The sequence below is a fragment of the Podarcis vaucheri genome, assembly GCF_965113315.1.
Source record: "Podarcis vaucheri genome assembly, chromosome: 9".
Taxonomy (NCBI): Eukaryota; Metazoa; Chordata; class Lepidosauria; order Squamata; family Lacertidae; genus Podarcis; species Podarcis vaucheri.
The window spans coordinates 77,527,801-77,555,639 of NC_138767.1; the positions used below are offsets into that span (position 1 = coordinate 77,527,801).

At 43.3% G+C, this 27,839-nt stretch overlaps 1 protein-coding gene across 5 annotated transcripts; it reads left to right on the top strand.

The window, feature by feature from the left end:
• Window positions 1–1,722: 1,722 nt before the first annotated feature.
• On the top strand, window positions 1,723–27,786 carry WFS1 (wolframin ER transmembrane glycoprotein). Of its 5 annotated transcripts, none has more exons than XM_082238518.1 (8): window positions 1,723–1,807; window positions 4,277–4,372; window positions 11,778–11,860; window positions 13,696–13,840; window positions 15,202–15,372; window positions 22,478–22,561; window positions 24,269–24,414; window positions 25,414–27,786. In XM_082238518.1, the coding sequence occupies exons 2-8, from the start codon at window positions 4,282–4,284 to the stop codon at window positions 27,214–27,216; spliced, it is 2,523 nt and encodes an 840-aa protein (XP_082094644.1). In that variant the 5' UTR covers window positions 1,723–1,807; window positions 4,277–4,281; the 3' UTR covers window positions 27,217–27,786. The 5 variants fall into 5 exon arrangements, with proteins under 5 accessions (XP_082094644.1, XP_082094643.1, XP_082094645.1 ...); XM_082238517.1 differs by having other exon boundaries at window positions 1,728–1,843; XM_082238519.1 differs by having other exon boundaries at window positions 1,728–1,843; window positions 4,280–4,372.
• Window positions 27,787–27,839: the final 53 nt, after the last annotated feature.

Below are 27,839 nucleotides of genomic sequence, written 5' to 3' on the forward strand. Positions count from 1 at the left end.
ATAGTTGTTGTATGCCAGAAATGAGTGCTGTGAAAACTGATAATCTCGTAAAAGCGTCAGCCTTCACAACATCTTCCCTCAAAATTTGGCCACACCATTTTATTAACTCATTCTGCATTCTTGTAGATGTGTATTTAGCGTTGCGCATTTAGCCCATTGGTGTAAACTATGAGTTACAGCTCATGGTTTGTTTCAAGTGAGGCAGGCTACAGGTCAGGGTTTTTGCAGGGTGCTGGGCCAAACCACAGGTTAGTGCTGCAGCAAGACTGGTGCTGTGGGTTAAACCACAGAACCTAGTGCTTGCCGATCAGAAGGTTGGCGGTTCGAATCCCCGCGACGGGGTGAGCTCCCATTGCTCGGTCCCTGCTCCTGCCAACCTAGCAGTTCGAAAGCACATCAAAGTGCAAGTAGATAAATAGGTACCACTCCGGCGGGAAGGTAAACGGCGTTTCCATGAGCTGCTCTGGTTCACCAGAAGCGGCTTTGTCATGCTGGCCACATGACCCGGAAGCTGTACGTCAGCTCCCTCGGCCAATAAAGCGAGATGAGCGCTGCAACCCCAGAGTCGGCCACGACTGGACCTAATGGTCAGGGGTCCCTTTACCTTTAAGACTGAGGAAGGAGTGGAGTGGAGTGGTGGTGGTTTTGGTTCTGTGCACCAACATGATTGCTTCTACTTGCCAAGTTAAGGTGTAGCTTAGCATTGCATGGAAACCTGGCTTCTCAGTGACAGTTCTGCAATTCAATTTTTTTCTCTTACCCACCATTTTGGAAATGATTCTTCTCAGTTTAAAGCGAGAGGCTGAATCATGAATGAATATAATAGCTGCTAATCTTTGAGTTAGAAAGTACTATTCTCATAGCAGATGTTAATGAAAGTTGCACACAGAAGGCAAAGCAATGACAGTTTTGCTTTTTTAAAAAAGCAGCATTAGCATTGGGTGCCTTCGTTTCCATTAGAAACAAGTTCAAATGCCCCGCAACAACACAAGATTTTGAGTGGTATTAATTAGCAACCCGGGTTTGAGGTATGACTGAAATGCGCATTTTGGGGGTGCTGCAAAACATGAGGGTTGGGCTCTGCAAAACTTTGGCCCGGTTTGGAGTACATGTGAGAATCCTGAATTCTACGTGGTGTTACTACGAACCCTGGTTGGACGCCGCAGTTACTCAGTTCGGGAGAGGCGGTGCTGCAGCAGAAAGCAAGGTTTGGGCTGGAAATGCTTGCAGAGCTATTGCGGGGGATCCCCGCTGTTGGGGTTCCAAGTTATTGCAGCAGGAAAACCTCCCCGGGGCAAGAGCCGGCCTCGCGCCTCCCGGCCTTCCCCGGGGTGCGCAGGCCGAGCGGCGGCCGGCGAGGGGCGGGCAGGAAGCAGCTGGGCAGCGGAGCTCCTCCCGGGCCGGACGGGGAGGGGCTGCGGGGACGCGCGGCCAGCTTCGCGGGGACTCGCCCCGGCGCCCCGTCCGCGCCTCCAGGTGAGGACTCGTCCCCGTCCCCGCTTGGCGCCCCTCGCGGACAGACTTCCTCGGGAGTAAGCCCCACCCGCCGCCGGCGTTGCTGCCGGGAGGAGGTGGCTTTCCCCTCGGCGGGGCGGGGCGCGCTTGGCGACGAGGAGGCGGCCCCCTCGCGCTCGGGACGCCGCCGCCGCTTGCTGCTGCTGGTTGGGCGCGCTGCTCTTCGCTCCGGGAGCTGCTGCTCGCCGACCGGAGGAGCGAGGGCGCGGCGGCGGCGGCGGCGGGCGAGGTTGCGCCGAGTGGAGGCCGGGCGACCCGGAGTTGCTCCGAAGAGGCGGCTCTGCCGGGCGAGGTAACTCGCGTCGAGGGAAAAGGCTCACCGCGTAATGTATGTCTCTTACTCAGCATATTTCGGAGCGGAGCCGGGCGCTTCTCAAGCCGCGCTGGCTGTATGTATGAGAAGCCACATGAAAATAGATCCCCAGCGCGTCTTTTCGGGCGCCCTCCGCTCTCCATGTTCACTCCCTCGCTGGATTCCCCTCTCCCAGCGCAGAACCAGAAAGTTGGCATTTCTTCCATCTCGCCCTCCTCGCCTTTTGTGGAAACCTCTCTTAGCGGGGTTGCTGTCTGAACAGACAGTTGTTCCGATTTCATTTTGAACAGTAACTTTAAAATGAATGTGCCTTTTCCAAAATCTTTGGCTCCGAGGCGGTTAGTTCATTTTGGCACGCAGAGCGAGCTGCTTATTTATTGGCGGCGGTGAGGGGGAGGATAAACGGGGAAACCTTCCTTTCCCTCCTTTCAGCTTTCCCCTTGTATTGAGAATTTGCCCTTGTTTTATAGTTCTGGAAACTCTTTGCAGTGGCTGCGCTTGGGCCACAAGCAGAAATGGAAGCCGCTGGCTGGAGCTCTGTCTCTGCGCCGCCTTTCTGCGCTTGGCTCCCGGGCGCAGTGAGCTGGCTCCGTGTCCTGCGAGAAATTCAAGAACCAAACCGGACAGCTGCAGAGGCGGCTTTTGTAGCTTCCGTATCAGCATGGAAAACTCTGAACAGTGTCCGCTGAACTGACCTTGTAAAAACAATTCTGCTTGTACCAACCTAATAATGTTCGATGGATATTCTGAAACTTTCATAGGCTTCATATTTTCAGATTTGTTATTTTATAGGATGTTAATACTTGTAGTCTGCTCTTTGCATTTGAGACTGCCTATCCTAGAGGAAAAACTGGCTGTCAGGCGAATAATTAGGCCCCTGGGATAACCCGACTCCAGTTTTTGCCCATAGTTCTCTCTATGGAATCTTGTAAACAAGACTCCTTCCCTCTAGTTGCCAACATGAGTAGCCAAGTGCTGGCAGGATCGGAGCCAGATCTGGGTGGCTGAGAAGCAAGAGGCAGGCTTGGGTGGATCCTGAGGTATGTGGAAGTATAAAACTTCTTTTTTTTAATCCCAAAGGGGCACCCCCACCCCAGAAAAATCCACTGACGACTGAGAATGCCTAGGGTCTTCGGGGGCAACAAAATGTGTCATTTCTGTTGGGCAGGGGGGCAGAGAAGGAAATTGCCCATTTTGAGCTCCTTATTGTGTCCTGGATAGTACTATTATTGTAGTCTAGCTGGAATCCTGAGCAAGAACTCTCCTGATAGGATACTGCATCATTTTTCTGTAGGTCCTTCTTGTGTTCCTTGGTCATCTTAACTGGCAGTAGAGGTTAGTCAAGTATTTTTTAAAGCATCAATCTAATCAATATATAATATTGATTATATAAGCCACTAGAAGCAATACAATCATCAGCAGGTTTGAGACTTGCAGTAAGCTAAATGCAACAAAATGATTCAGTTTGGAGTGCCTCTGTTTGGGGTTCTAGCTCTACACCTGGTGAACATGCTCAGTCCTATTGGCTGCTCTTGTTGCTGTTTTCTCTATGGCCAAGACACATTTATGCCTGGCTCAGTTTCCCCACTGATGTTTATGGACATTTATTTCTTCCTGGCATTATTTAAAAATAGCTTCTCATTGTGAACCAGGCAGCTCCCTCTCCAGACAATGAGGACCCCCCCCCCAAGGGATATCTAAATACTGAATGATATAGCTATGGTTCTCCATTCTCGCATTTCAACTGCTCCATTTCATTCCCCTCACCACCCAGTTTACAGGCTGCTGCTTCTTTGATTTCAACATTCCATGCCACTGATCCGTTATGGGGCTATTTGGGGGATTCCTCTGTTAGGTTCCCCTTCTTTTTTTATCCCCTGCACAAAATGGTCACTGCCCGTAGTGTATTTGGTCAAGCAGCTGACAGGCATGCAAAGCCTCATAAGGAGGAGAGGGTGACTGCTAATTTCCTTTTCTTGCATGCAGATCCTTGTAAACAGATATCGGGTGGGTCAAAATCTCTGTGTGTTAGAACTTATTACACATCCTGATATGCGCAGCAGTCAATGTTATGAGCTTCTTGCTGAGTAAAAACATGTACCTTGAATGAGAGCGAATGCTTAGAGATGATCTGGTGTAATATGACCCACATTTATTGAAGGAGGGGGGCCAGTTCAGGGCTCTTGTTTGAAGAAGAATTGAAGAAGTAGGGGGAAAACAATTTCCAGCATGATCCTATGCATGCTTCCTTGGTAAACTGGAATAGGATTGCCGCATTTCTCTATGAAATACATTTTGTAATTAGTTTGCTTTTCTCTCAAAAGATAAGCATTAGACCTTGATCATTTCCATATGCATTACTGTTTTATTATGTTCATGGTTAAAAAATTAAAAACAGCTCACAGTGTCTATAAACTTTCTCCAATCTCTGTTATTTCTAATCTGTAGCAGAAATGGATTCCAAACAAGATCCTGCTTCAGGCACCCATTACACTCAGCTTGGAAGATCCCAACTAAATGCAGCTGCTGGTGCTGAAGGCCAAGGTGAGGGAAATCAGAAACTTTTATCGTCTTCTGGGGATTTAGTTCTTGTCTACTTAGTTCCACCTCAATTTGCCAAACAGGCAGAAAGAGATTGTTGAGATGAACAGGACGCGTGAAGCGTGAAATGGATTGTACTTGCTGTGAAATAGGGTTTTGGCACTTTCTCAAGTTGTAGTAAGATCATCCTGGTACTCCCAAGACAGGGGGAAGCCTGGGAGGAGTGTGGCCACAGCATTGCTGAGGTGGTTGGAGTACCGTATTTTTCGCTCTAAAGGACGCACTGGACCATAGGAGGGGGAGAACAGGGGAAAAAAATTTCTCCCCCTCTCTACTCAGCGCCCCTTCAGCAAAGCGGCAGGAGAAACAGAGCCCCTTCCATGTCTCCTCCCGCTTCGCTGAAGGGGCGCTGTGCAGAGGGAAAACTGTGCAGCGCCTCTCCAGTGAAGCGAAGCCTGGAGAGCAAGAGGGATTGGTGTGCACCGACCCCTCCCGCGCTTCAGGCGGCTATCCGCAAGCCTTTGGAGCGCAACGCTGCGCTCTGAAGGCTTGCGGATAGCTGCCTGAAACCCCCGGAGCGCAGTGGCAGTTCGCGCTGCACTCCAGGGGCTTCAGGCTTCTTCTTTTTAGCCGCGTGGCTGGGGCAGGGGAAGCCCGAGCTTCCCCCAACCCCAGCCCCCAGAACAGGTCGGGGAGCGGCGGTCCCTTCTCTCTCCTGGGGAAAAGCCTGCAAGAGCCGTGTGAAGCTCTTGGGGGCTTTTCCTGCCTGTCTCCCCCCTGCATTCGCTCTATAGGATGCACGGACTTTCCCCCTTAGTTTTTAAGAGGGGAAAAAGTGTGTCCTATGGAGCGAAAAATACGGTATATTTGTAGCGCAGGGGCAACTTTCCTGCTTGGAAGGAGGAAAGGCTGGCAGGGGGCTTCCTTGCCCAGCCAAAACACCCGGAGTGCCTTGGCCAAGCAGGAGCCAGCTGGACAGACCCAGCACCTCTTTCCTGTGGCTGCCATGTGCACCTCAGCCTCATGGTGGCCAAAGCAGCCTGGGGAGGGACAGGTTGACACAGGTTTGGGGTGGGCTACAAAGGCCAGTCAAAAATCTTGGACCTCTTAATTATCCCCTCATAGTCTAATATCGAGGGTTTTTATCATGTTTCTTAGAATAGAAAAGTTGCCCTGAATTTGAGTGTCAAGAGAGGCAGTGGTCTACCCCCCCCCCCCGAAGTATTCATGCTCAGATTCCACTCCCCCAAATGTCTCTCCCTGCCCTCCAGAGCAGCCTGGGTGGCATGTGGCAAGACTACTGTGGTTTGCTGGTTCAAGTCCTGCCGAGGCAGACTGTACCCTTGGGGACCAGTATCTGGTCTGGTCGTCCTAATCCAATAGCTGTGGGAAAAGGTGGCAAGCGTAGACCTGATCATCACAGGAGTCTCATTAAGGCTACTCTATTCTGAGATTGCTAAACTAATAAAGTAATATTTAGCAAATGCCATTGTTTAGTAAATATTTAATTAGTCTGTTTTTTTCTGGATAGCAACTGTTGAAAGTGTGGATCTTGGTCTAATCTACTCTTCAATGTCCATCAATGCAGGCATTTGATGTGCTTATAAAGTCTTCAAATTGTTTGAAAGTTTGCTTACATTGGGTCTTGCTATACACTGGTACCTCTAGTTACGGACTTGATCCGTTCTGGGGCGCCGTTCATGCCCCGAAAAGTCAGTAACTAGAGCGCCGCTTCTGTGCACACGCGTGGCACAATAGAGCGCTTCTGCGCACGCGTGCGGGGTGAAACCCGGAAGTATATACTTCCAGGTTTGCCGCGTTCGCAAGCTGAAAAGACGCAAAATGAACCTAACGCAACACGAGGTATGACTGTATATTGATTAGGTGAATACATCGAAACAGGGCCCCGTCCTGGTTTCTGATCCATAATTGACTTCTGACTTCTGCTCAATGATTGAAACTAAGATTTTCACGTCAAATCTTACTATGGACTAACATGAATTTATCTCTACTCATAAACTCTTATCTTTAATACTGTAACGAATTATTGTGTTATACATATCTTTATGAGTTTGAGTTTGTAATCTCTGTTTGAGTTTGTAATCCTTGTCAGAATACATACTTTTGAACAGATTAGTTTTTGTTACAACTGACTATTGATTTGCGAGTAGGGACCACTCCCACTATTGAAACTTACATTGGCCAGAGTTCTTGGTGTGCTTTTTTCTTGGATATTGATTAGGGCTGAAGATCTCCTTTCATGCTTAAAAATACTCTGTGTGTTGGATCCAGAGTTTCCCATCTGTAAACAAAATGCCTTCAGTTCATGGAAGGCCCCCAGATCCAGTGGGATTCCCTGCAGGGGGAGTGAAGTGATTTTTGCCACATTTCCCCTTTCCTGCCTGCCATCTTGCAACCCTTTGGAGCAGATTTTCTTGGGGCTGCGGGGAGATGGATAAATTGCCTCCCCTCATCCTTCCTCCTCTGTGAGCGGAATTGTGATGATTCCAAATCTGGATCAAACTCTATGTAAATGACTTTCATTGTTCTCTGAATAATTGGTGCCAGATAAAAAAAAATCAAATTATCCTTTGTAACATGTCTTTTTTATTTCATTCTTGTGAAGTGTCAAGTGATTTGGCCCTTTTATTCCTCCACCTACAAATCTTAAATGTGCTTCTTATTACTGTCACTGTGGGTGTAGAAATGTCATCCCCTTGGCACTTAGTGTGCCTGATAGCTTTTAGTTGAGGTGTGACTAACTCTCCAGTGATCACAGATGCTTGCGTAGCAATATCTCAGAATTCTTTCAGTGACTCTTGCTTCCGTGTAACACATTTAGAATGGGATTTTAAGAATGCCAAAACACCTATGGATACTTTCCTCCTGACACAAACATAACAAAATCCCATTCTGTAGTGGGATGGCATGTTTGTCATTGCTGCTGAAAACTGAATATAAGATGTTATTAATACTGTGTGGATTTCTGTCTTCACTCTCAGTATTGCTGACCAGTAGATACATCTACTTTGCTTTTTGAATCTTTAGTTAAGTAGCTTTCTTTTTTCGCATTTTCATAGTTACAGAAAAATCAACTGCATTTCTTGTTTAGTCTAGTAAATAGCTAATCTCTTCATCATTTTTAGGGGGGAGAACACATTTATTGCATGTGCTGACTCCTACTTTGCAAAAGATTATTTATGTATTTGTTTATTTGAGGGCTGCTGAAGGACATTGCCAAAAGCAGGTGGGATATGGAACCTGGCTCCAGAGACAAGGACACTTTTGGGGCAGTTTGCTACTTCCTGATGAGAGAGAGACCTGAAGGAGCTGAGCAACAAAAAACACTTTTTTTACCTCATTGGGGATATAATAATAATAATAATAATAATAATAATAATAATAATAATAATAATAATAATTTATTTATACCCCGCCCATCTGGCTGGGTTTCCCCAGCCACTCTGGGCGGCTTCCAACAAAATATTAAAATACAGTGGTCTGTTAAACATTAAAAGCTTCCCTAAACAGGGCTGTCTTCAGAAGTCTTCTAAAAGTCTGGTAGTTGTTCTTCTCTTTGACGTCTGGTGGGAGGGTGTTCCACAGGGCGGGTGCCACTACCAAGAAGGCCTTCTATCTGGTTCCCTGTAACTTGGCAGTGAGGGAACTGCCAGAAGGCCCTCGCAGCTGGACCTCAGTGTTTAGGCAGAACGATGGGGGTGGTGGAGCAACAACTTGGGGTGGTTTTTTTTTTAGTTTGAGCAAGTGGCTACTCTCCTCCCTCTAAGGCAGGCATGGGCAAACTCGGCCCTGCAGATGTTTTGGGACTACAATTCCCATCATCCCTGACCACTGGTCCTGTTAGCTAGGGATCATGGGAGTTGTAGTCCCAAAACATCTGGAGGGCCGAGTTTGCCCATGCCTGCTCTAAGAGTATCTCTAACTGGAACAGTGCCCTGGATGGCCATGAAATTTTACAATGTCCCCTGAGATCTGTTTGCTGGTGGTAACGGAGCATGACTCTCCTTCCACAGAACTGGCAGGCCCAAAAAGAATTTGAGGTAGTGTTGTTTTGCTTAACTCTTGCAAATGGTATATCTTTCAAGGGTCTTTGGGAGGGGGGCCTGAAGGAAGTAGCAGTGGAACCTTGCACCCTCTTTATTCTGTGGTGGCCAGGCATCTGACCATGCAAGAAGTAAGCGAGTGCCCCAGCATCTCAGATCCGTGGTGTGTCTACTGTGGGCTTTAGCAGGTGCCCATCATACTAACCCTGGTGACATTCGTTTGGGTACAAGTTGCAGTGTAAGCACAGGTAGTTCTAATCCGGATTTATCAAAGCTGTTTGATCAGTGTAGTTTAAGAATGGAACAGGACTTGATACGTAGGATGTGGCCTGGTCCCTCCATGTGTAGCAGGATATTTATTCAGCCACAGAACTCGCTTTGAGGAGTATAAATAGACTCTAGAGAAGCTAAGAGCCTGTCCTTGTTAGATGAAATATCTACCAGTGATTCGAAAGCAGAAGTTTCTGTGTTAATTGCAAAGGGCTTGAGGGCCCGAATAGCCAGTGTGATGAAGGCATGTCTGCCACTAATAATGAAAGCTTTGCACCTACTTCCCTGCTGTAATGCCTGCTGGAACCCAGGGATTTCCCTCCACTTTGTTGGTTGCTGCTGTTGGAGGCTGAGGAAATGCCCTCTTTCCAGCTGTTTCACCCCCTTACTGTTTTTTCAAAAGCAGATTGATTTGCTTGGGAATTATAAACCACTGAGTCTTGGGCTTGCCGATCGGAAGGTCAGTGGTTCGAATCCCCGGGACAGGGTGAGCTCCCGTTGTTCAGTCCCAGCTCCTGCCAACCTAGCAGTATGAAAGCATGTCAAAGTGCAAGTAGATAAATAGGTGGGAAGGTAAACGGCTTTTCTGTGCGCTGCTCTGGTTTTGCCAGAAGTGGCTTAGTCCTGCTGGCCACATGACCCGGAAAAACTGTCTGCGGACAAACGCTGGCTCCCTCGGACAGTAAAGTGAGATGAGCGCCGCAACCCCAGAGTCGTTCACGACTGAACTTAACTGTCAGGGGTCCTTTGCCTTTTTAATTAGATAATCTGTTTGAAAATAACTTCTGCATAAAAATGTGATAGTACTGCTTAGTTTTCCTGAAATTGTCAGAGCTGCTGCTAATAAGGGGACTAGCCATAGAACCAAGGGAGAAAAAGATGAGGACATCTGATGGACTTGCTTCAGATCGAATGTGGAAGAAGAGTTTCTTCATTGTCCACTAAATTACAGGAAGGTGTATTGCTTTTAAAGAGTTAAGAAGAAATACTGCAGCCGGTTTCTTCCCTTCCAAGAATTAAGAAGGTGACCTTTGCAAAGTATGTGCTTGTTTTGAAGACTGGCCGTGCATTTGCATGAGTCAGAGCTTTTTGAAAGGCCCAGTTTCATGCTGAACATAAACTTATCATCCAAACAAAGATGAATTGCCTTCCAGAGGAGATGGAGGAAGAGAGAAAATGAAAATATACAAGCAGCTATGGTGGTCCTGAGACACAGTTTTTCAGCGTGTTGCACTGTTCTTACGAAAACAAACCATGGCGCTTTCTGGCCTAGAGAGGAAGTAGAAATGGTGACTCACTTGCTGCTGTTCCAGTGTAGCAGAGCTAGTACTGTGTCCACAGATCCACACAATCCCTTTAAAGCACTTAGTCCTAGACCACTTTAACAGTCATGGCTTCTCCCATAGGATCCTGGGGAGATTCTTAATGGTGCTGTCTGCACACAGCTAAAATTCCCAGCACCGTTGACAAACTACAGCTTCCAGGATTCTGCATAAATCTTAAAGTGGCACAAGAGTATTTTAAATATGTCGCAAGATATAGGACATAAATATACAATTTGAGGATTGGGAAAAGTTGTGGAATGTGGATTTGAAATTTACAGATAGTTCTCTCTTGAAAGAAAACTATATGAAAATGATCTATAGATGGTATATCACACCAGTATAAATGGAAAAAATGTACAAAACTGGGTCAAATACATGTTGGAAATGGAAAGAAAAAGAAGGTACTTTGTACCATATGTGTTGGGAATGTAGAGAAGTTAAAAAATTTTGGGAGATGATACATAACAAATTGAAAAAAAAATGTTTAAAATGACATTTGTAAAGAAACCAGAAGCGTTTTTGTTAGGGATTTTAAGACGAAACCTGCCAAGAAAAACAAATAATCTATTTATGTATGCAACAATAGCGGCAAGAGTCTTGTTAGCACAAGGTGGAAGAATGAGGAAACCGCAACGAAGAACAATGGCAAGAAAAACCGATGAGTTATGTGGAGTTGGCAAAGTTGACATATAAATTACATGAGAAGGACAATCGTGACTTCAAGGAAGAATGGGATCTTTTTACAAACTATCTAAAAAAACCCAAAATGATTTGGACTCCTTGACAGGTTTTGAATAAACATCCACAAATTTATTACTAGAATATATGACAGATAAGGCAAAGATATGTACAATTTTTAACATGCAGAGAATATGTTCAAACAAATCAGAGTGGGGAGCTGAGGGAAGTCTTTAGTGGATGGGAGAGGGAGGGGGGAATAAAAGGGGGGAGTACCCTTTTTTTTTTTTTTTTTTTGCTCTATAACTCACTTTTTCCCTCCTAAAAAGTAAGGGGAAATGTGTGTGCGTCTTATGGAGTGAATGCAGGCTGCGCAGCTATCCCAGAAGCCAGAACAGCAAGAGGGATTGCTGCTTTCACTGCGCAGCGATCCCTCTTGCTGTTCTGGCTTCTGAGATTCAGAATATTTTTTTTCTTGTTCTCCTCCTCCAAAACCTAGGTGCGTCTTGTGGTCTGGTGCGTTTTATAGAGCAAAAATACAGTAATTGGTTATTTTGACTGATAATTTGTTTTGTTAATAAAAATATATATTTTTTAAAAAGAGTATTTTAAATATGTGGTGTGCCTGCGACCAAGATCCGGCTTAGATAAGCGGCTTAGCGGCTTAGAAAAGGGGGGGGGAGGGAAAAAAACCCGCAGGAACTCGCAAGACATTGTCGTCTTGCGAAGCAAGCCCATAGGAGATTCGTTTTGCGAAGCACCTCCAAAACGGAAAACTCTTTCATCTAGCGAGTTTTCCGTCTTGCGAGGCATTCAACTTGCGGGGCACCACTGTATGTGGTGTGCCTGTGACCAAGATCCGGTTTGGGTTAACTAATTTATTAGCATCATTGTTTGTAAAGACTCGTTCTTGCAGCTGGAGATTTGACTTGCATTCCTGAAAAACTGAATTTCAAGCGTCAGTGAGTACATGATCTGCTCAAGCTGTGCAGGTGGCCCAGCGGTGGTAGAGGGGGCCAGTCTCAATGCTCCTTTAGTAAACGCAAGTCTTTTTTTGCCTGCCTTCTGTAGAGACTGTGATGGAGGAACCAGAGGAGCTCTTTGAAGAACTTCTGGAAAGAGCAAAAGCTGGGGAACCTAAAGCACAGACAGAGGTAATTTTTCATGGTTGTCACTTTCCTGTATTTTTGTTGTTGTTTAGTCGTTTAGTCGTGTCCGACTCTTCGTGACCCCATGGACCAGAGCACGCCAGGCACTCCTGTCTTCCACTGCCTCCCGCAGTTTGGTCCAACTCATGTTGGTAGCTTCGAGAACACTGTCCAACCATCTCATCCTCTGTCATCCCCTTCTCCTTGTGCCCTCCATCTTTCCCAACATCAGGGTCTTTTCCAGGGAGTCCTCTCTTCTCATGAGGCGGCCAAAGTATTGTATTGGAGCCTCAGCTTCAGGATCTGTCCTTCCAGTGAGCACTCAGGGTTGATTTCCTTAAGAATGGAGAGGTTTGATCTTCTTGCAGTCCATGGGACTCTCAAGAGTCTCCTCCAGCACCATAATTCAAAAGCATCAATTCTTCGGCAATCAGCCTTCTTTATGGTCCAGCTCTCACTTCCATACATGACTACAGGGAAAACCATAGCTTTTACTATATGGACCTTTGTTGGCAAGGTGATGTCTCTGTGTACTTTTTAAGATGCTGTCTAGGTTTGTCATTGCTTTTCTCCCAAGAAGCAGGAGTCTTTTAATTTTGTGACTGCTGTCACCATCTGCAGTGATCATGGAGCCCAAGAAAGTAAAATCTCTCACTGCCTCCATTTCTTCCCCTTCTATTTGCCAGGAGGTGATGGGACCAGTGGCCATGATCTTAGTTTTTTTGATGTTGAGCTTCAGACCATATTTTGCGCTCTTCTCTTTCACCCTCAATAAAAGGTTCTTTAATTCCTCCTCACTTTCTGCCATCAAGGTTGTGTCATTTGCATATCTGAGGTTGTTGATATTTCTTCCAGCAATCTTAATTCTGGCTTGGGATTCATCCAGTCCAGCCTTTCGCATGATGAATTCTGCATATAAGTTAAATAGGCAGGGAGACAATATACTGCCTTGTCGTACTCCTTTCCCAATTTTGAACCAGTCAGTTGTTCCATATCCAGTTCTAACTTTCCTGTATAGCTCTCTTTAAATAGTGCTGGATGCCCTTTTTCTAATTATAGTTTAAAGTCTTAGGCTGTAGTTGTAACTTCATAGGATTATAAATGGCATTGCGCTGAATTTTCAGAGATTCCATTTTTACTACAGAAGCTTGCAATTTGGAAAGATGTGAAACACAGGAGGAAAAGCATCTATTCCAGCTGTGGGGTAATACCAGTCTTTTCCCCCACTGCCCAGGTGAGGGCTGACCAGGACTTCATCCTGTCTTTGACTTAGAGCAGGGGTCTGCAACCCGCGGCTCCGGAGCCGCATGTGGCTCTTTTACACCTTTGCCGCGGCTCCGGGGCGGATACTAGCGAGGGGAGGAGGCGCATTGTGCGCCCCGACACTCCTCACTGTGGCGGGCGCTGTACTGGCTGTGACGTCGCATGGGGGCGGGGCGTGCATTAGTCACGCACCGTCCCAACGTCACCTTCCCGCCCGCTGTCAGATCGTGGCTCCGGAGATATATTTGTTTTAAATGTCGCAATGGTTTTGCGGCTCCCAGTTGTTGTTGTTTTTTCGGAAACGGGTCCAAGTGGCTCTTTTTGTCTTAAAGGTTGCAGACCCCTGACTTAGAGCAACATATTTGGTCACTCCTACCCAGCTGTGTTACATCAAACACAGGAATAGATGTCAGCCGGGTTCATTTTGAAAGGAATCCTTGGTTCGCTGGTACTTTTCTTTCAATATGAAGTATGCTATGGAGAACCCTGATTTGAATGCAGAAGAGAATTGTAGAGGTGGAAGAAACCCTATTTAAATTAAAACAAAAAATAATAATATTTTTTCTATGTTTGTATAGGTGGGGAAGCATTACCTGAAGCTTGCAGAAGACCAGGATGAGGAGCTGAACAGTTGCAGTGGGGTGGAGTGGTTGATCCTTGCTGCCAAGCAGGGACGAAGGGAAGCTGTTAAACTGCTGAGGAGATGTTTAGCGGAAAGAAGAGGTATGCATCCCTCCTGGTCCTTGACAATTAACATCTCCATTGTGAATTTCAAGAGACTTCTGTTGAGCTTCCTCAAGGATAAGCATGTTAGAAAAATCTCAAGATTTATTTTTATTCCATTTATTTTTATAATATTTATCCTGTCTGCTATGATCCTCCTTGCTAGGTGGAATCTACACACAGATTTTAAAAATGCTGTGAAAATGCTTTTTAAAAAAATGTTTTGTAAAATATATTGAATTTGCCATAGCTCACCATTGCCATCTAATGTCACATTTGTATATTGCACTTTACAACACACTTAAAACGTTTTATTTGCAGCTGTATAGCTGAGTCCCTAGTCCCTGTTTAGCGGTCTAGCAGCTTTGTTTTGAACTTGTTGGAGCATGTGGGTTTTCATCAAAGGCAAAACCCAGCAAGATTGCACTGCAGCCATCTGAGCCTGCAAATTACTAGACAGAGTTTGAGTAACTGAGGTTATGCAGTCTTTGTTCAGGAAAGCCCACAGTTATTATATTAGCCTTGGCTAACAAAGGGCAATCCATAACACTGAAGCCACTTGATCCTTTAGCAGCAGTTATAGATCCATGAGCTTTCCCAAGGTGCACACCCCGTGGTTATGGTGGGAGTGAAGCCATTTGCACAAGTCATTGAACAACATATTCCTGAATAGACGAACCACCCTCCATCAGCACCCTTTTGGCCTTCCTCTAGTCCAGGGGAAAATGTGTGTGGCTGGTGGTTTGCTTGGCTACATTTTTGTTCTTTGTGCGCAGCCACTAACAAGGGGAAGACGAGATTCTTCTATTCCAAGAATCTGCAGTTTTGTATACACTTTTAAAGGACAGATGAGCAGTATGCAGAGGAATACTTAGTATTTACCAACAGAAAGAAAATAATTAGTTTTTTTTTAATGGCATAAGGTTGGAGAAGGGTTTTTGGTCTTGGCTACAATGAGAACCAGAAAGTGCATGTGATTTTTGCAACTCCATTTGCCTCGCCCTCATGATCAGACTTGGCATCAGCCCCATGTCATGAAAAGGCAAAATTCACTTCTCTACTGATCAACAAAACTCTTTTGGGTATGTAATTCATTAAGAAGAGTCTTTGTTCCAAAGGGTATGTAGAGATGCCTTCTGTAAAATACAGTGTGAATTAAGGAAGTTGCCTACTTACTTTAGCTATGTAAGATGTGAATTTAGAGTCTATGCGAGTAACCTAACTCTGGTTTGAAATGTGAGTTAGTTTTTGCAAGCACTTTGATATCTTTTGAAGTGACAAATTATTCAAAGGTGTCAACTCTTCCCCCAGCCTAGAAGGTGGGATAATCGTACCCAATTCATTTTCTTTCTTTACTTGAGGCATCACTTCAGAGAATGAACAAGAAGTGAAGAAATTATCATCAGAGACTGATTTAGAAAGAGCCGTGAGAAAGGCTGCGTTAGTCATGTACTGGAAACTAAACCCAAAGAAGAAAAAGCAGTTGGCTGTTTCAGAACTATTAGAAAACGTTGGCCAAGTTGACAGTGAAGGTTTGTATCCAATATAGTATAAAAGATGTACTGAACATGAATAATTCTTCCAAAATTAGAATGGTGTGATTAAACCTTTGCTGTAGGGAAAATTGCTTAAGAGAAAAAAATGTTGCAGTAATAGTCATAGGTATTATTTCATTAAAACATGCAGGTGAAAGAGCACATGAACTCCACTGCGCTTTCTGAGAGTGTAAAGTGTCTGGAAACAATAGTACCTTATCTATTATGGCCATAAGAAACAGTCTTTAAACTGAGTAAGACCGTGATCCATCTAGCCTAGTATTTTCGCCCCTGTCTGGCGGATTCCTCCAGGTTCTCAAGAAGAGACAGGTCCTTCCCAGTCCTATTTCCCAAGAACTGGAGATGCCCAGGAATCATAAGAATTAGTTGATTGATCTGTTAGGTAAATTACATATTCTTTTTCATTAATTGGGATATTATTATTTTTTAAAACCCTATTATTTTTAACCCAAACCCTTATGAAACTGCAGGTAGCACACTTAGGCACAGTATTTTATTTCTGATGCGTTACTGTAATATAAAGTGGCCCTCAAAGTTTAAGTGACAGTCTTTAGTTTTTCACACTATCTTCGCTCTCTTTGATTTCTCAAAAATTGACTTCCGGAGGCGGCGCGAAGCAAGTAATGGCGGTCCTCTTTGCGCTGCGAAGAGGGGCTCCGCAGGAAAGGGTCGTTCGCTGCGGCAAAGCGACGACCCACTAAGAAAAACCACGAGCAGAGTGAGCTCGTGGCCGTGGGATCCGGCGGGCACCAAGAGCGACCCCCGAAACGAAGAAGGGACCCCGTAAGGGGTTCCGGAAGCGCGGAGGGGAAGCGGTGCTGTGGATTCATCGCTCTTTCTGCGGGAGTGAAGCCGCGCGGCTGTTACTGATGAGCGCCGACCTTTCTTCCTTCTACATTGGATTACAAATCAACTACTCGTGAGTAAGACTTACTCGAAATTGGATTACAAATTTATGAATTCGGCTGAAAGCGGGAGACGAGAAAAAGGAAGTCCGTCTCCCGACGATGCTTAGTGATCAAAGGCAAAGATCTGACAAGCTGGAAGCAGCACAGAGAGGTTTTAAAGTGAGAGACATCATACGTCCAGAGAAGTCGGAAATTGAAGGAGGCAAGTTACTCTTATTTTCTTGTTATTTTCTGTACCTTATTTGGGGACTTTCTCCTCTGCTAGACCTTTAAAAACTTTAAAGACTTTAAAACCCCCAGTCTCCGGACTTGCAGCGGGACAAAAGGCTACTTTGCGGATACATTTACAACCTGAAATGGATATTTAGAGGCATTACTGTTGGATACAATTAAACAACTGTACCTTGCACCTTTTAAGAAACTTGTGGCAACATTGTGAGAGCTCTGCCAGAGGGAAAAGGTCTTTTCCAAGGATTATTGTTAAATTTACTTAACTGAAGGAACTTTAATGGCGACTGAAACTTTGTTTCTTCTTCCCTGAACTGTAACATCACTCCCTCTAGTGGAGTTTGGGATTTACAACTTTCTGGGAACCAACTTTGCTTTGTCTCTCTGTGGTTTGGTTGTTTACTCCAAGGCCTGTCTTTCTCATGAAACTTTTGACAGTTTGACCTTGAATCCTAAGACAGGTGTGGAATGAGTGACAGAGTGAAAACAAGAGCTGCGTCGAAGGCAGGGAAAGGCAAACTGACACAAACAACCCTGTTTTCTCAGGGACGTAGATCTTCGGTCCCTGCTGTTTTACAGACTGCACCCTCGCCAACAACTCCAGTTGAAGAAGCTGAACAATTAACAGGCGAGGATATGGCATCTGGAGGATCTAACACTTTGCTAGAGGAAATGCTACAACAATTCGCAATTTTGAATAAAAAAGTGGATGATCAAACTGCAAAAATTGACTTAGCCACATCCTCAATTACCAAACTTTCAGAACAGGTGGCTAAACACTCACAAGATATTGGTAATCTAAATGACGTAACATCTGAAAATCGAAAATTGGCGGAGGCTGCGATTGGGAAAGCAGAGGCTGCAGCCAAAGGAGTGGAGGAACTGAAAGGAGAGGTAAGGCCGCTCCACAAACATATTACGGACCAGCAGGCCTACCTGTCTTTGGTGGAATTGCGAAATAGGGAAAATAATTTGAGATTACGCTCTATCCCAGAGATTGAGAAAGAGGATTTGACTGGTTTCTTAACGGCAGAATTTTCCAAATTCTGGGGTATAAATCAAGATACAGACTTCAAAATAACGACTGCATTTAGATTGGGAAGAGTTGCCGGGAAGGACAGGCCTAGAGACTGTTTGATTATTTTAAGGACTAAACAGGAGAGAGACAAGCTACTTGATTTACATTTCAACAAAGCACTTGTGATCCAGGACAGAAGAGCACAAATTTACAAGGATATTCCTAAACAATTACTGGATCTAAGAGCTAACTATACGGATCTAGCTGGACTTTTGAGAGGTAACGGAATACCTTACAGGTGGGAGTTTCCTCAAGGTCTTTCGTTTAAATACAAAGGAAAGAAGATAAAAATCAAAACGAAAGAGGATAGCCAGAAGTTTCTACACGATCACGGAGAAGACTTACAGAAAGGAGCGGCAGCTATTTGGCCACCACCAGAGTTAGGAAAAGAGTTACCACCCTCGGATTCGGACAAAAAAGAAGATACCCAACAAGAGTAACAACAGATTGACACAAGATGTCTCTGCAGCTGTATAGTTGGAACATTAATGGCGCGAATTCCCCTGAAAAACGCAAAAGGATCTTCCATATTTTAAAGAAAGAGAATTTGGATATAATTTGTTTGCAAGAAACACATGTGACCAGGCTACACAGGAAGGTGTTAACAAATAAAAGATTAGGCCAAGAATTTATCTCATCAGACAGAGTAAAGAAGAGAGGCGTGGTGATTTACGCCAAAGAGAATCTTTCACCAAAATTTTTGTTTAAAGATGAACAAGGAAGAATCCTGGCTATTGAAATTTCGACCCAAGGAGAAAAAGTTTTGATATTGGGAATTTATGCACCAAATGAGGGGAAATCAGAATTTTATAAGAAGCTGCATGAGACATTATTGGACTATCTGGACTATTCTAACATCATTATGATGGGAGATATGAATGGGGTTGTCTCTACTTTGATGGATAAGTCACAGAATCAGAACTTGACTAAAGATGGAAGACTACCAAAAACTTTCTTTGAACTAACTGACAATATGGATTTAATCGATCTATGGAGGACGAGAAACCCCCTAGGTAAAGAAGGAACTTTCTTCTCTGAAGCCCACCTGTCATGGACAAGAATCGACCAAATTTGGACAACTAGAGGGCTGGCACCTAAGACTACAAAAATAGAAATCTGCCCAAAGACTTGCTCCGACCATAACGCTTTGAAAATGGAAATGAGATTTACTACTGCCGATTCCTTCAGATGGAAAATGAATGACAACCTGCTAAGAGATCAAGAGATTGTAAAGAAGGCCCAAAAAGCTTTAAAGGACTATTTTGAAATCAACTTAAATACCTCGGTGGAAAAAAGAACAATCTGGGACGCGAGTAAAGCTGTTATGAGAGGGTTTCTGATACAACAGAATACGATTAAGAAAAAACTCTGGAATGGTAAAAAAGACAAGATATTGGAGAAGATAAGAGACGGTGAGAAAAAATTAAGATTGAATCCAAAATCAAAAGAGACTCTAAGAGAAATTAAATTCCACCAGTCACAATATGCGCAACTGATCAACCAAGAAGTGGAATGGAGAATTAAACAAATGAAACAAAGATCATTTGAGTCGGCAAATAAATGTGGGAAACTGCTAGCTTGGCAGTTGAAAAAGAGACAAAAATTAAATTATGTTACCAATCTAGAAGTTGAAGGAAAGAACATCCAGAAACCCGGAGAAATTAGAAAGTGCTTCCAGAAATATTTCAAAAAATTATACACACAAGGATCCGAGGATGTAGCCGAGATAGAACAATTTTTGAAAGAAAATGGCCTTCCAGAACTATCTCAAGAGAAGAGATCAATCTTGAATTGCAAAATAACACAACAGGAAATTGAGGATGCCATTCAGAATATGCAGTTGGGCAAATCTCCAGGACCGGATGGACTCACCTCCAAGTATTATAGGACGTTAAAAGACTATTTGATACAACCACTAGAGGAGGTTTGCAACCAGATTATGGGGGGAGGGAAGGCACCAGATACGTGGAAAGAAGCATTCATCACACTGATACCTAAAGTGGAAACTGAAAAGACTCAACTTAAGAACTACCGCCCCATCTCACTCCTAAACGTGGATTACAAAATATTTGCGGATGTTTTGGCTAACAGATTTAAAAAAGTATTAAATGAAGTAATCCATAAGGACCAAGCAGGCTTTCTCCCAGGTAGACATTTGTTTGACAACACCAGGAATATTATTGATATTCTGGAACTTTTACAAACAAATATTAACACCAAAGCAGTGTTAATTTTTATTGATGCGGAGAAGGCCTTTGACAATATTTCTTGGAAATTTATGAAGAAAAACTTGGAAGGGATGGGAGTGGGAAGGGGGTTTGAGAATGGAATAGAGGCAATCTATTCTGAACAAAAAGCTAAGTTGATAGTGAACAATGTGGTGACAGAAGAACTTCATATTGAAAAAGGAACACGCCAGGGGTGCCCCCTATCCCCTTTATTGTTTATTTCGGTCCTGGAGGTTTTGCTGAACATGATAAGGGAGGATCGGCAGGTACAAGGAATATGGGTCGGAGCGAAACAATATAAACTGAAAGCATTTGCAGATGATCTGGTTTTAACACTACAGGAGCCAGAACCCAGTACAAAAAGAGTTTTGGATCTGATCCAGAAATTTGGTCGGGTGGCGGGTTTTAAGCTGAACAAGCAAAAAACTAAGGTGTTAGGGAAAAATCTGACGGCTATGGAAACAGAAGGGTTTCAGAAAGAGACAGAACTAAACATTGTTAAAAAAGTGAAATACCTGGGGGTGAACTTGTCTTCTAAGAATTTGAATTTATTTAAAGACAATTATGAGAAATGTTGGCTAGAAGTTAAAAAAGATTTAGAAATTTGGTCAAGACTGAAATTATCCTTGTTAGGCCGAATTGCAGCTATAAAGATGAACGTTTTGCCAAAGATGTTGTTTTTGTTTCAGGCCCTGCAGATTGTGGACAGAGTGGAATGCTTTGGAAAGTGGCAGAAGGATATTTCTAGGTTTGTCTGGCAGGGCAAAAAGCCCCGAATAAAGTTCAAAATATTAACTGATGCAAAAGAGAGAGGGGGGTTTGCCCTGCCGGACTTAAGGTTATATTATGAAGCGGCGGCCTTCTGCTGGATGAAAGATTGGATTTTACTAGAAAACACTGATGTCCTAGATCTGGAAGGCTTTAACAATTCGTTAGGTTGGCATGCGTATTTGTGGTATGACAAGGGTAAATCATATGGAATGTTTAAAAACCATATTGTCAGAAAAGCAATATATATGGTCTGGAAAAAATATAAAGACTTATTGGAGAGTAAAACTCCGAGGTGGATTTCACCAATAGAGGCCAAAGCTCGGAAAACAACCAATATGGAGGCATACTGGCCGAAATATTGGGAAATAATAGAAAATATTGGAGGTAATTGGAGACTGCAGAGCTTTGAAAAACTAAAGGATAAGGTGCAAAATTGGCTGCATTATGCCCAAATTAATGAGGTTTTTAAGTTAGACAAAAAAACAGGTTTCCAGGTGGAAAAATCGAAACTTGAGACAGAATTGCTTGAACCAAAGACCAAGTTATTATCGAGAATGTATAACTTGCTGCTTAAATGGAACACTCAGGATGAGACAGTTAAATCAGCAATGATAAAATGGGCCCAGGACATTGGTTATAATATTATGTCTGAAGACTGGGAAAGGTTATGGACCACCGGTATGAAATTTACTGCATGTAATGCTTTGAAAGAAAACATTATGAAGATGGTATACAGGTGGTACATGACCCCGGTTAAGCTAGCTAAGATTTACCATTTGTCCGATAACAAATGTTGGAAATGCAAGGAAGCTGAGGGGACATTCTTTCACCTCTGGTGGACTTGCCCAAGACTGAAGGCCTTCTGGGAAATGATCTACAATGAGTTAAAAAAGGTGTTTAAGTACACCTTTCCCAAGAAACCAGAGGCCTTCCTTCTGGGCATTGTCGGCCAGAAGGTGTTTAAAAAGGATAGAACCTTTTTTATGTACGCTACAACAGCAGCAAGAATTCTTATCGCCAAGCATTGGAAGACCCAAGATTTGCCCACACTGGAGGACTGGCACTCGCAATTGATGAACTACATGGAACTAGCCGAGATGACTGCAAGGATCCGGGACTTGGGAGAAGAAGCAATGGAGGAGGACTGGAAAAAATTTAAAGACTATTTGCAAAAGTATTATAAGTTATATGAAACATAAGATGTCGTATGATTGGGAACTTAGCTCCAGTAATGAAACTTGAATATTTAAGAAATTTGATAAGATTTATGAAAGAACCAAGATTTAAATGGGTAAAAACGATATTATGGTATATTTTTAGAGTATATGGTGACCAAGAGATTTAAATCTAAATTGCAATTGAAAATATAAAGAAATACACGAAATAAGGGTATAATTTGCTGATAAATTTATTATTAAGAATGCATTGTGCGGGGGACGGGGGAAGTCTAATGGAAATTTGAAATAAGTCATTGAAGTGGTCGTGTTTCTTTTCTTTTTTATTTCCTTTCTTCTTGTCTTTTCTTTTTATTCTTTGATTGTTCTGTTATTTCTGTAAAAAATGTAATAAAAATTATTATAAAAAAAAAAAAAGATTTCTCAAAAATTGCTCCTTCCTGTGGCAAAAAGGTTTCCATTTAAACAAGAGGCATTTTGGATAATTAATCAACTTTACATTCTAATCCTTTGAAAGCTGTTTATTGAATCAGCCTTTACATTGCTTTTTTAAAACATGGGTGCCACAGCTATTTTGAAAGAGCAGATTCCTATGCTACACAATTGACTGGTGCAGTATGTATATCATTTGGGTGAGTTTCTCTTTCTTTGAATTTTCCCACTGATGCTGTGTGAAATACCTTGAACAAACAGGTGGTGAGGAACAGACTGGCGGCCCAGTTCCAAAAGCCGTACAGAAGCAAAGAAGGATGCTGGAACGTCTGGTGAGCAGCGAATGTAAGGAAGCATTTCTTCCGTTAAAATTGGATCTTATACACGGTTCGGGCTAATTCTTTTATCAGTTACCTTGTGAGAAAGATGTTGGAGATCATGTCCTCAGAATGTTTTCAGTTGGGCTCAGGATGCGGTTTTCTAACGGTTTCCCTCCAGTACCCTGCTGCGCTGCTCCAAATTGTTGTCCTTCACGTTTGAGTCTTTTCCAAAGTTGGGGAAGCAAAAACTTCCCATAAAGAGCCAGCAGTGTTCAGCGGGTGTGTGTGGGGGACTTTGTTGGGGGAATTGGTGCACGGTTGCTGAGTGACCTTTGACCATTCACACTCTCATCATCATCATCATTATAAACTTTATTGCACTGGCATGGCAGCATTCACAAAGGGAAGAAAAAGAAAAGCAACAATAACCATAAAAACACCAGGCACTGCAAATACAATAAACCATGAGCACGTCTCCTAGAAGTTATTTGTTGCATACGATAGAATAGCATCATAACCTTACCTCTCAGGGTTCTTATGGGGGAAACCTCAGATACTTTGCTTCTTGAAGGAAGGGCAGAAGGCAGAGAGGTCTTGTGCCCATGCATTGTGGCAGAGGATGGGCAAATAGCTTCTTTTGTGTATCTGAATTGACCTGCCACTTACCCCCTCAGGGGGTTGTGTGCTGCTAAAGCAGGGAATGTCATGCTCATTGAGCAGTGCAAGTTGCCCTTTTCCAGCCATTTAAGGGTTAGGATAATCATCGGGGCCCACCAATAGGATCCTTAAGCCTCTGGGAAAGGGCCACCTCCCCCCCCTCCACCTTAAAGGGGGAGATGAACCTTTTCTCTTAGCCTTCTTTATTCCAATTGTCAAGACAGCTGTTGCTCAATATTTTCCACCATAACTGTTAAGTTTGAAGTTGCAATTCTTTTTCTTTTTTCATAAAGTCATTAGTCCTAAACTTAGTTTTATACATTCTCCCAATTTGCCTGACAAGAAAGGCATAATTACTAGTCGAGAAACTTCCTTGGATTATCACTTGGATCCTAAATGTAAACAACAACAAAAAAAGCAGACAAGAACTAAAAAGACTAAGATCCTGTTTATTTCTCAGGATGTTTAAAGGGCTAGTTCATTTAGAGTTCCTGAAATCCACTTTTTAAAAATAAAGGCATAGCAGTATTTTAATTATCTGTTTGGAACTTGGGAGTCACGGGCTCATCTTCATTTAGTTTAGTCATTGGCCATGATGACTGGGACTGATGGAAGCTGGAGTCCAAGATCAGGAGGACCACAACTTCCCCATCTTTGGTTGATGAGATCAGCAGTTCAGGCCCATAGTTCAGGATTTGCATTTACTGGTGTATGTGACTGGCTGCCTTTGCAAAGTTTCATTTTGCTCTTCTTCCTTCGATCGCCATGATAATTCTGAATATTTTCTAGAATTTTATTTCCTCCACAGGCCCCTGCGGCAGTCATACAGTTGAATAGGCTTAAAGTTGCATAGTTAAGGGCATTATAATCTTGAACTCATGACTTCAATGGGAGAGTCAAAAGGAAGAGAGTTTTGCCACGTTTAAAATGTTGATATCGGAACCAACTTTAAATCTAGTCTTGTTGGTTTATATGTGTTGTCACTGGTTAATAATCCACCGTTAACCATTTTCTCTCAAGAAAAATCCCCCACAAAAAATGTTTTACTAATGCGTTTTGTGTTTACAACTTTCAGCTAAGAATTATATTGCCTTGGATGACTTTGTTGAAATTACCAAAAAGTATGCAAAAGGCATCATCCCAACCAACCTTCTGGTGCAGGATGACGATGACGATGAACTGGCAGGAAAGAGTCCAGAAGACCTTCCTCTTCGACTCAAGGTGAAATTTTGTTTAAGAATAAGTGAGGAGGGGCAAGGTTCTAAAGTGCGAAAATTGAATGTAGCCTCATTTTTTCCTTTCCTTTCAATTGCTCTGTGTGTGTGTGTGTGTGTGTGTGTGTGTGCGCACATCCTTCCCCAATCACAACTCTCATTGCAGGATACTTGTTGTAAAAAGCTTTAGCAGGTCCATTTCTACACTTTTCATTCTCCTTTTGAAGAGGTCGCTTTTCTACTGGCAGCCAAAATTCTGTGTCTCATCTGTTTCCCACTACTGTATAGACTTACAGTGGTACCTTGGGTTAAGTACTTAATTTGTTCCGGAGGTCCGTACTTAACCTGAAACTGTTCTTAACCTGAAGCACCACTTTAGCTAATGGGGCCTGCTGCTGCTGCTGCGCCGCTGGAGCATGATTTCTGTTCTCATCCTGAAGCAAAGTTCTTAACCTGAAGCAATATTTCTGGATTAGCGGAGTCTGTAACCTAAAGCGTATGTAACCCGAGGTACCACAGTAATTGATAAACTCATATAATTTGCCTCTGGTTTCTTTACACTCTCTTTCTTTTTCTCTATATAGACTCTCTACCACCTGGTCCTTGTCAGGCATTTGGGGGTTGGGTTTTTAAAAATTCCTTTAATTTGCAAACATCTGCATATGTGGGGAGCCCCCCCTTCCCCAGTGTGTAGAACACAGGTTGTCTCTGCAAAAATATATATTTTTAAAAGGACTCATTTCACTTCCATCTCGTATGTACTTGGATCACCTGAGTTCACCATTTCAATGGGATGAAATGGTGACAGGTTTTGCAATGTCTGTGGGCACTAGTTGAGAGCCCAACACAATGGCTATCACAATCAGCTTGTTTGTTAAAAAGAAGAAGAAACTTCTGAAACAGCTGATCAGGTTTGGCTTGATTGTCCATTCTGTCCAGGGGACGTGGGGTGATACGTGATGCTACTAAAGAGTTGTTGCGTGAACTGCATTTTCTTTCTTTCCAGGTGATAAAGTTTCCACTTCATGCCATTATGGAAATCAAAGAGCACCTTATAGATCTTGCATCTAAAGCAGGAATGCATTGGCTGTCCACTATTATCCCAACACACCACTTCAATGCTCTCATATTCTTCTTCATCATCAGTAACCTGACCATTGACTTCTTTGCATTTTTTATCCCACTAGTTATCTTCTATCTGTCCTTCATTTCCATGGTGATTTGCACCCTGAAAGTCTTCCAAGATAGCAAAGCCTGGGAAAACTTCCGCACCCTCACTGACTTGCTCCTTCGCTTTGAACCCAACCTAGATGTCGAGGAAGCGGAAGTGAATTTTGGCTGGAACCACTTAGAACCCTACCTGTACTTCCTCCTCTCGGTGTTCTTTGTCATTTTCTCCTTCCCTGTAGCTAGTAAGGACTGGATACCCTGCTCAGAGTTGGCCACTATCTCTGTTTTCTTCATGGTGACAAGTTACATGAGTTTGGGCGCAAGTGCCGAGCCCTACACACGAAGAGCGTTACTCACAGAAGTGGCGGCAGGTTCCCTCTCCTTATTGCCGGTTATACCTGTTCATTTGGGCCATTTGAAGCTACTGGGGAAAACCTTTTACAGCATTCCTGTTGGCCACTTCTTTGTCCTGAACGTGAGCGTTCCCTGCCTTTTGTTTTTGTATTTGTTTTATCTCTTCTTCAGAATGGCACAGATGAGGAATTTCAAAGGCACCTATTGCTACCTGGTTCCTTATTTAGTGTGCTTCATGTGGTGTGAACTGTCAGTGGTGATTTTGAAAGAATCCTCTGGCATTGGGCTAATTCGTGCCTCCGTTGGCTACTTCCTTTTCCTCTTTGCTCTTCCTGTTCTCATGGTAGGCATTGCACTGATGTGCCTCGTCCACTTCATAAAATGGTTCATAACATTAGAGCTCATGAAAATTGTGGTAACTCTTCTGTTATGTGCTGTTCCGTTGCTTTTCCGATGGTGGACAAAGGCCAGCGTCTCTGTGGTTGAAATTGTGAAATCCCTAACAAAGAGTTCTATAGTTAAGCTTATTTTGGTGTGGATTACTGCCATAGTGTTGTTCTGTTGGTTTTATGTGTACCGCTCAGAGGGGATGAAGGTGTATAACTCTACCTTGACATGGAATCAGTATGGGTTCTTGTGTGGTCCCCGGGCTTGGAAGGAAACTAACATGGCGCGCACCCAAATCTTATGTAGTCATCTGGAGGGCCATAGAGTGACTTGGATGGGAAGGTTCAAATACGTGAGAGTTACTGACATCGACAATAGTGCAGAATCAGCAGTAAATATGCTTCCTTTTTTTATTGGTGACTGGTTGAGGTGCTTGTACGGTGAAACATATCCAGCATGTGATCCCCAAAATGTAACCCTGGAAGAGGAGGAACTCTGTCGTCTAAAGTATCTGACGAAACACGACTGCCACATGAAAAGGTTTGACCGCTATAAATTTGAAATAACGGTAGGCATGCCTTTCAATGGAAGCAAGGTTATGGAAGAGGACGATGTAACCAAAGATATTGTGCTGAAGGCAAGCAACGAGTTTAAGAAAGTGTTATTGAACTTGAGGCAAGGAAGTGTCATTGAGTTCAGTACCATCCTGGAAGGCCGTCTTGGCAGCAAATGGCCTGTATTTGAGCTGAAAGCCATTTCTTGCTTGAATTGCATGTCTAAACTTTCTCCTGCAGGAAGGCATGTGAAACTAGAGCATGACTGGCGAAGCACCGTCCAGAAAGCGCTCAGATTTGCCTTTGATTTTTTCTTCTCCCCATTTTTGTCAGTTGCATGCTGAATTTTAATCATATCTGCACAACCAAAGATTTGGCTTAATAACAAGTTATAAAAATGTTTCAAAGGAATGAAATTAGTTTTGAGTACAATGCACAATGCCATCTTAGTAATTTCTGTGCTGGACATGTCTATATGTGAAAAACATTATTTGCCTATTAAAAGCATGAAAAAGTTTCTACAAGAGCTGATTTTTAACATCAGTCAGAGATATTAAAAGCACTTTATTTAGATAATTCACTCTTCCACTCTTCTGTACTTAAAGATGACTTCATGGGTGACAACTGTCTAGTGCCAGTTATGTAGTGATTCATACAAAAATATTAACTGTGCTATGAGATAGAAATCGTGTATTCGGTGTTGGAGAATGACAGACTTTTAAATCCGTCATCAGTTTTGCTGAAAGTATTCTTGAACAGGAAAGAAAAGTACTTTGTGTGATCATGGTGGAAAGTCTGAATGGCGCTAATGTGTCGGAATCTGCACTGAAGGTGGAAATGGACATCTGGCTAATGGTCTGTATATATGAATACAAACACAAAATTAAACAAGGATTCAAAATCAACATTATAAAGATTTGTAGTCTTATTTGAATGAACTTTTGTCTCACACAACTACCGTTCTAGA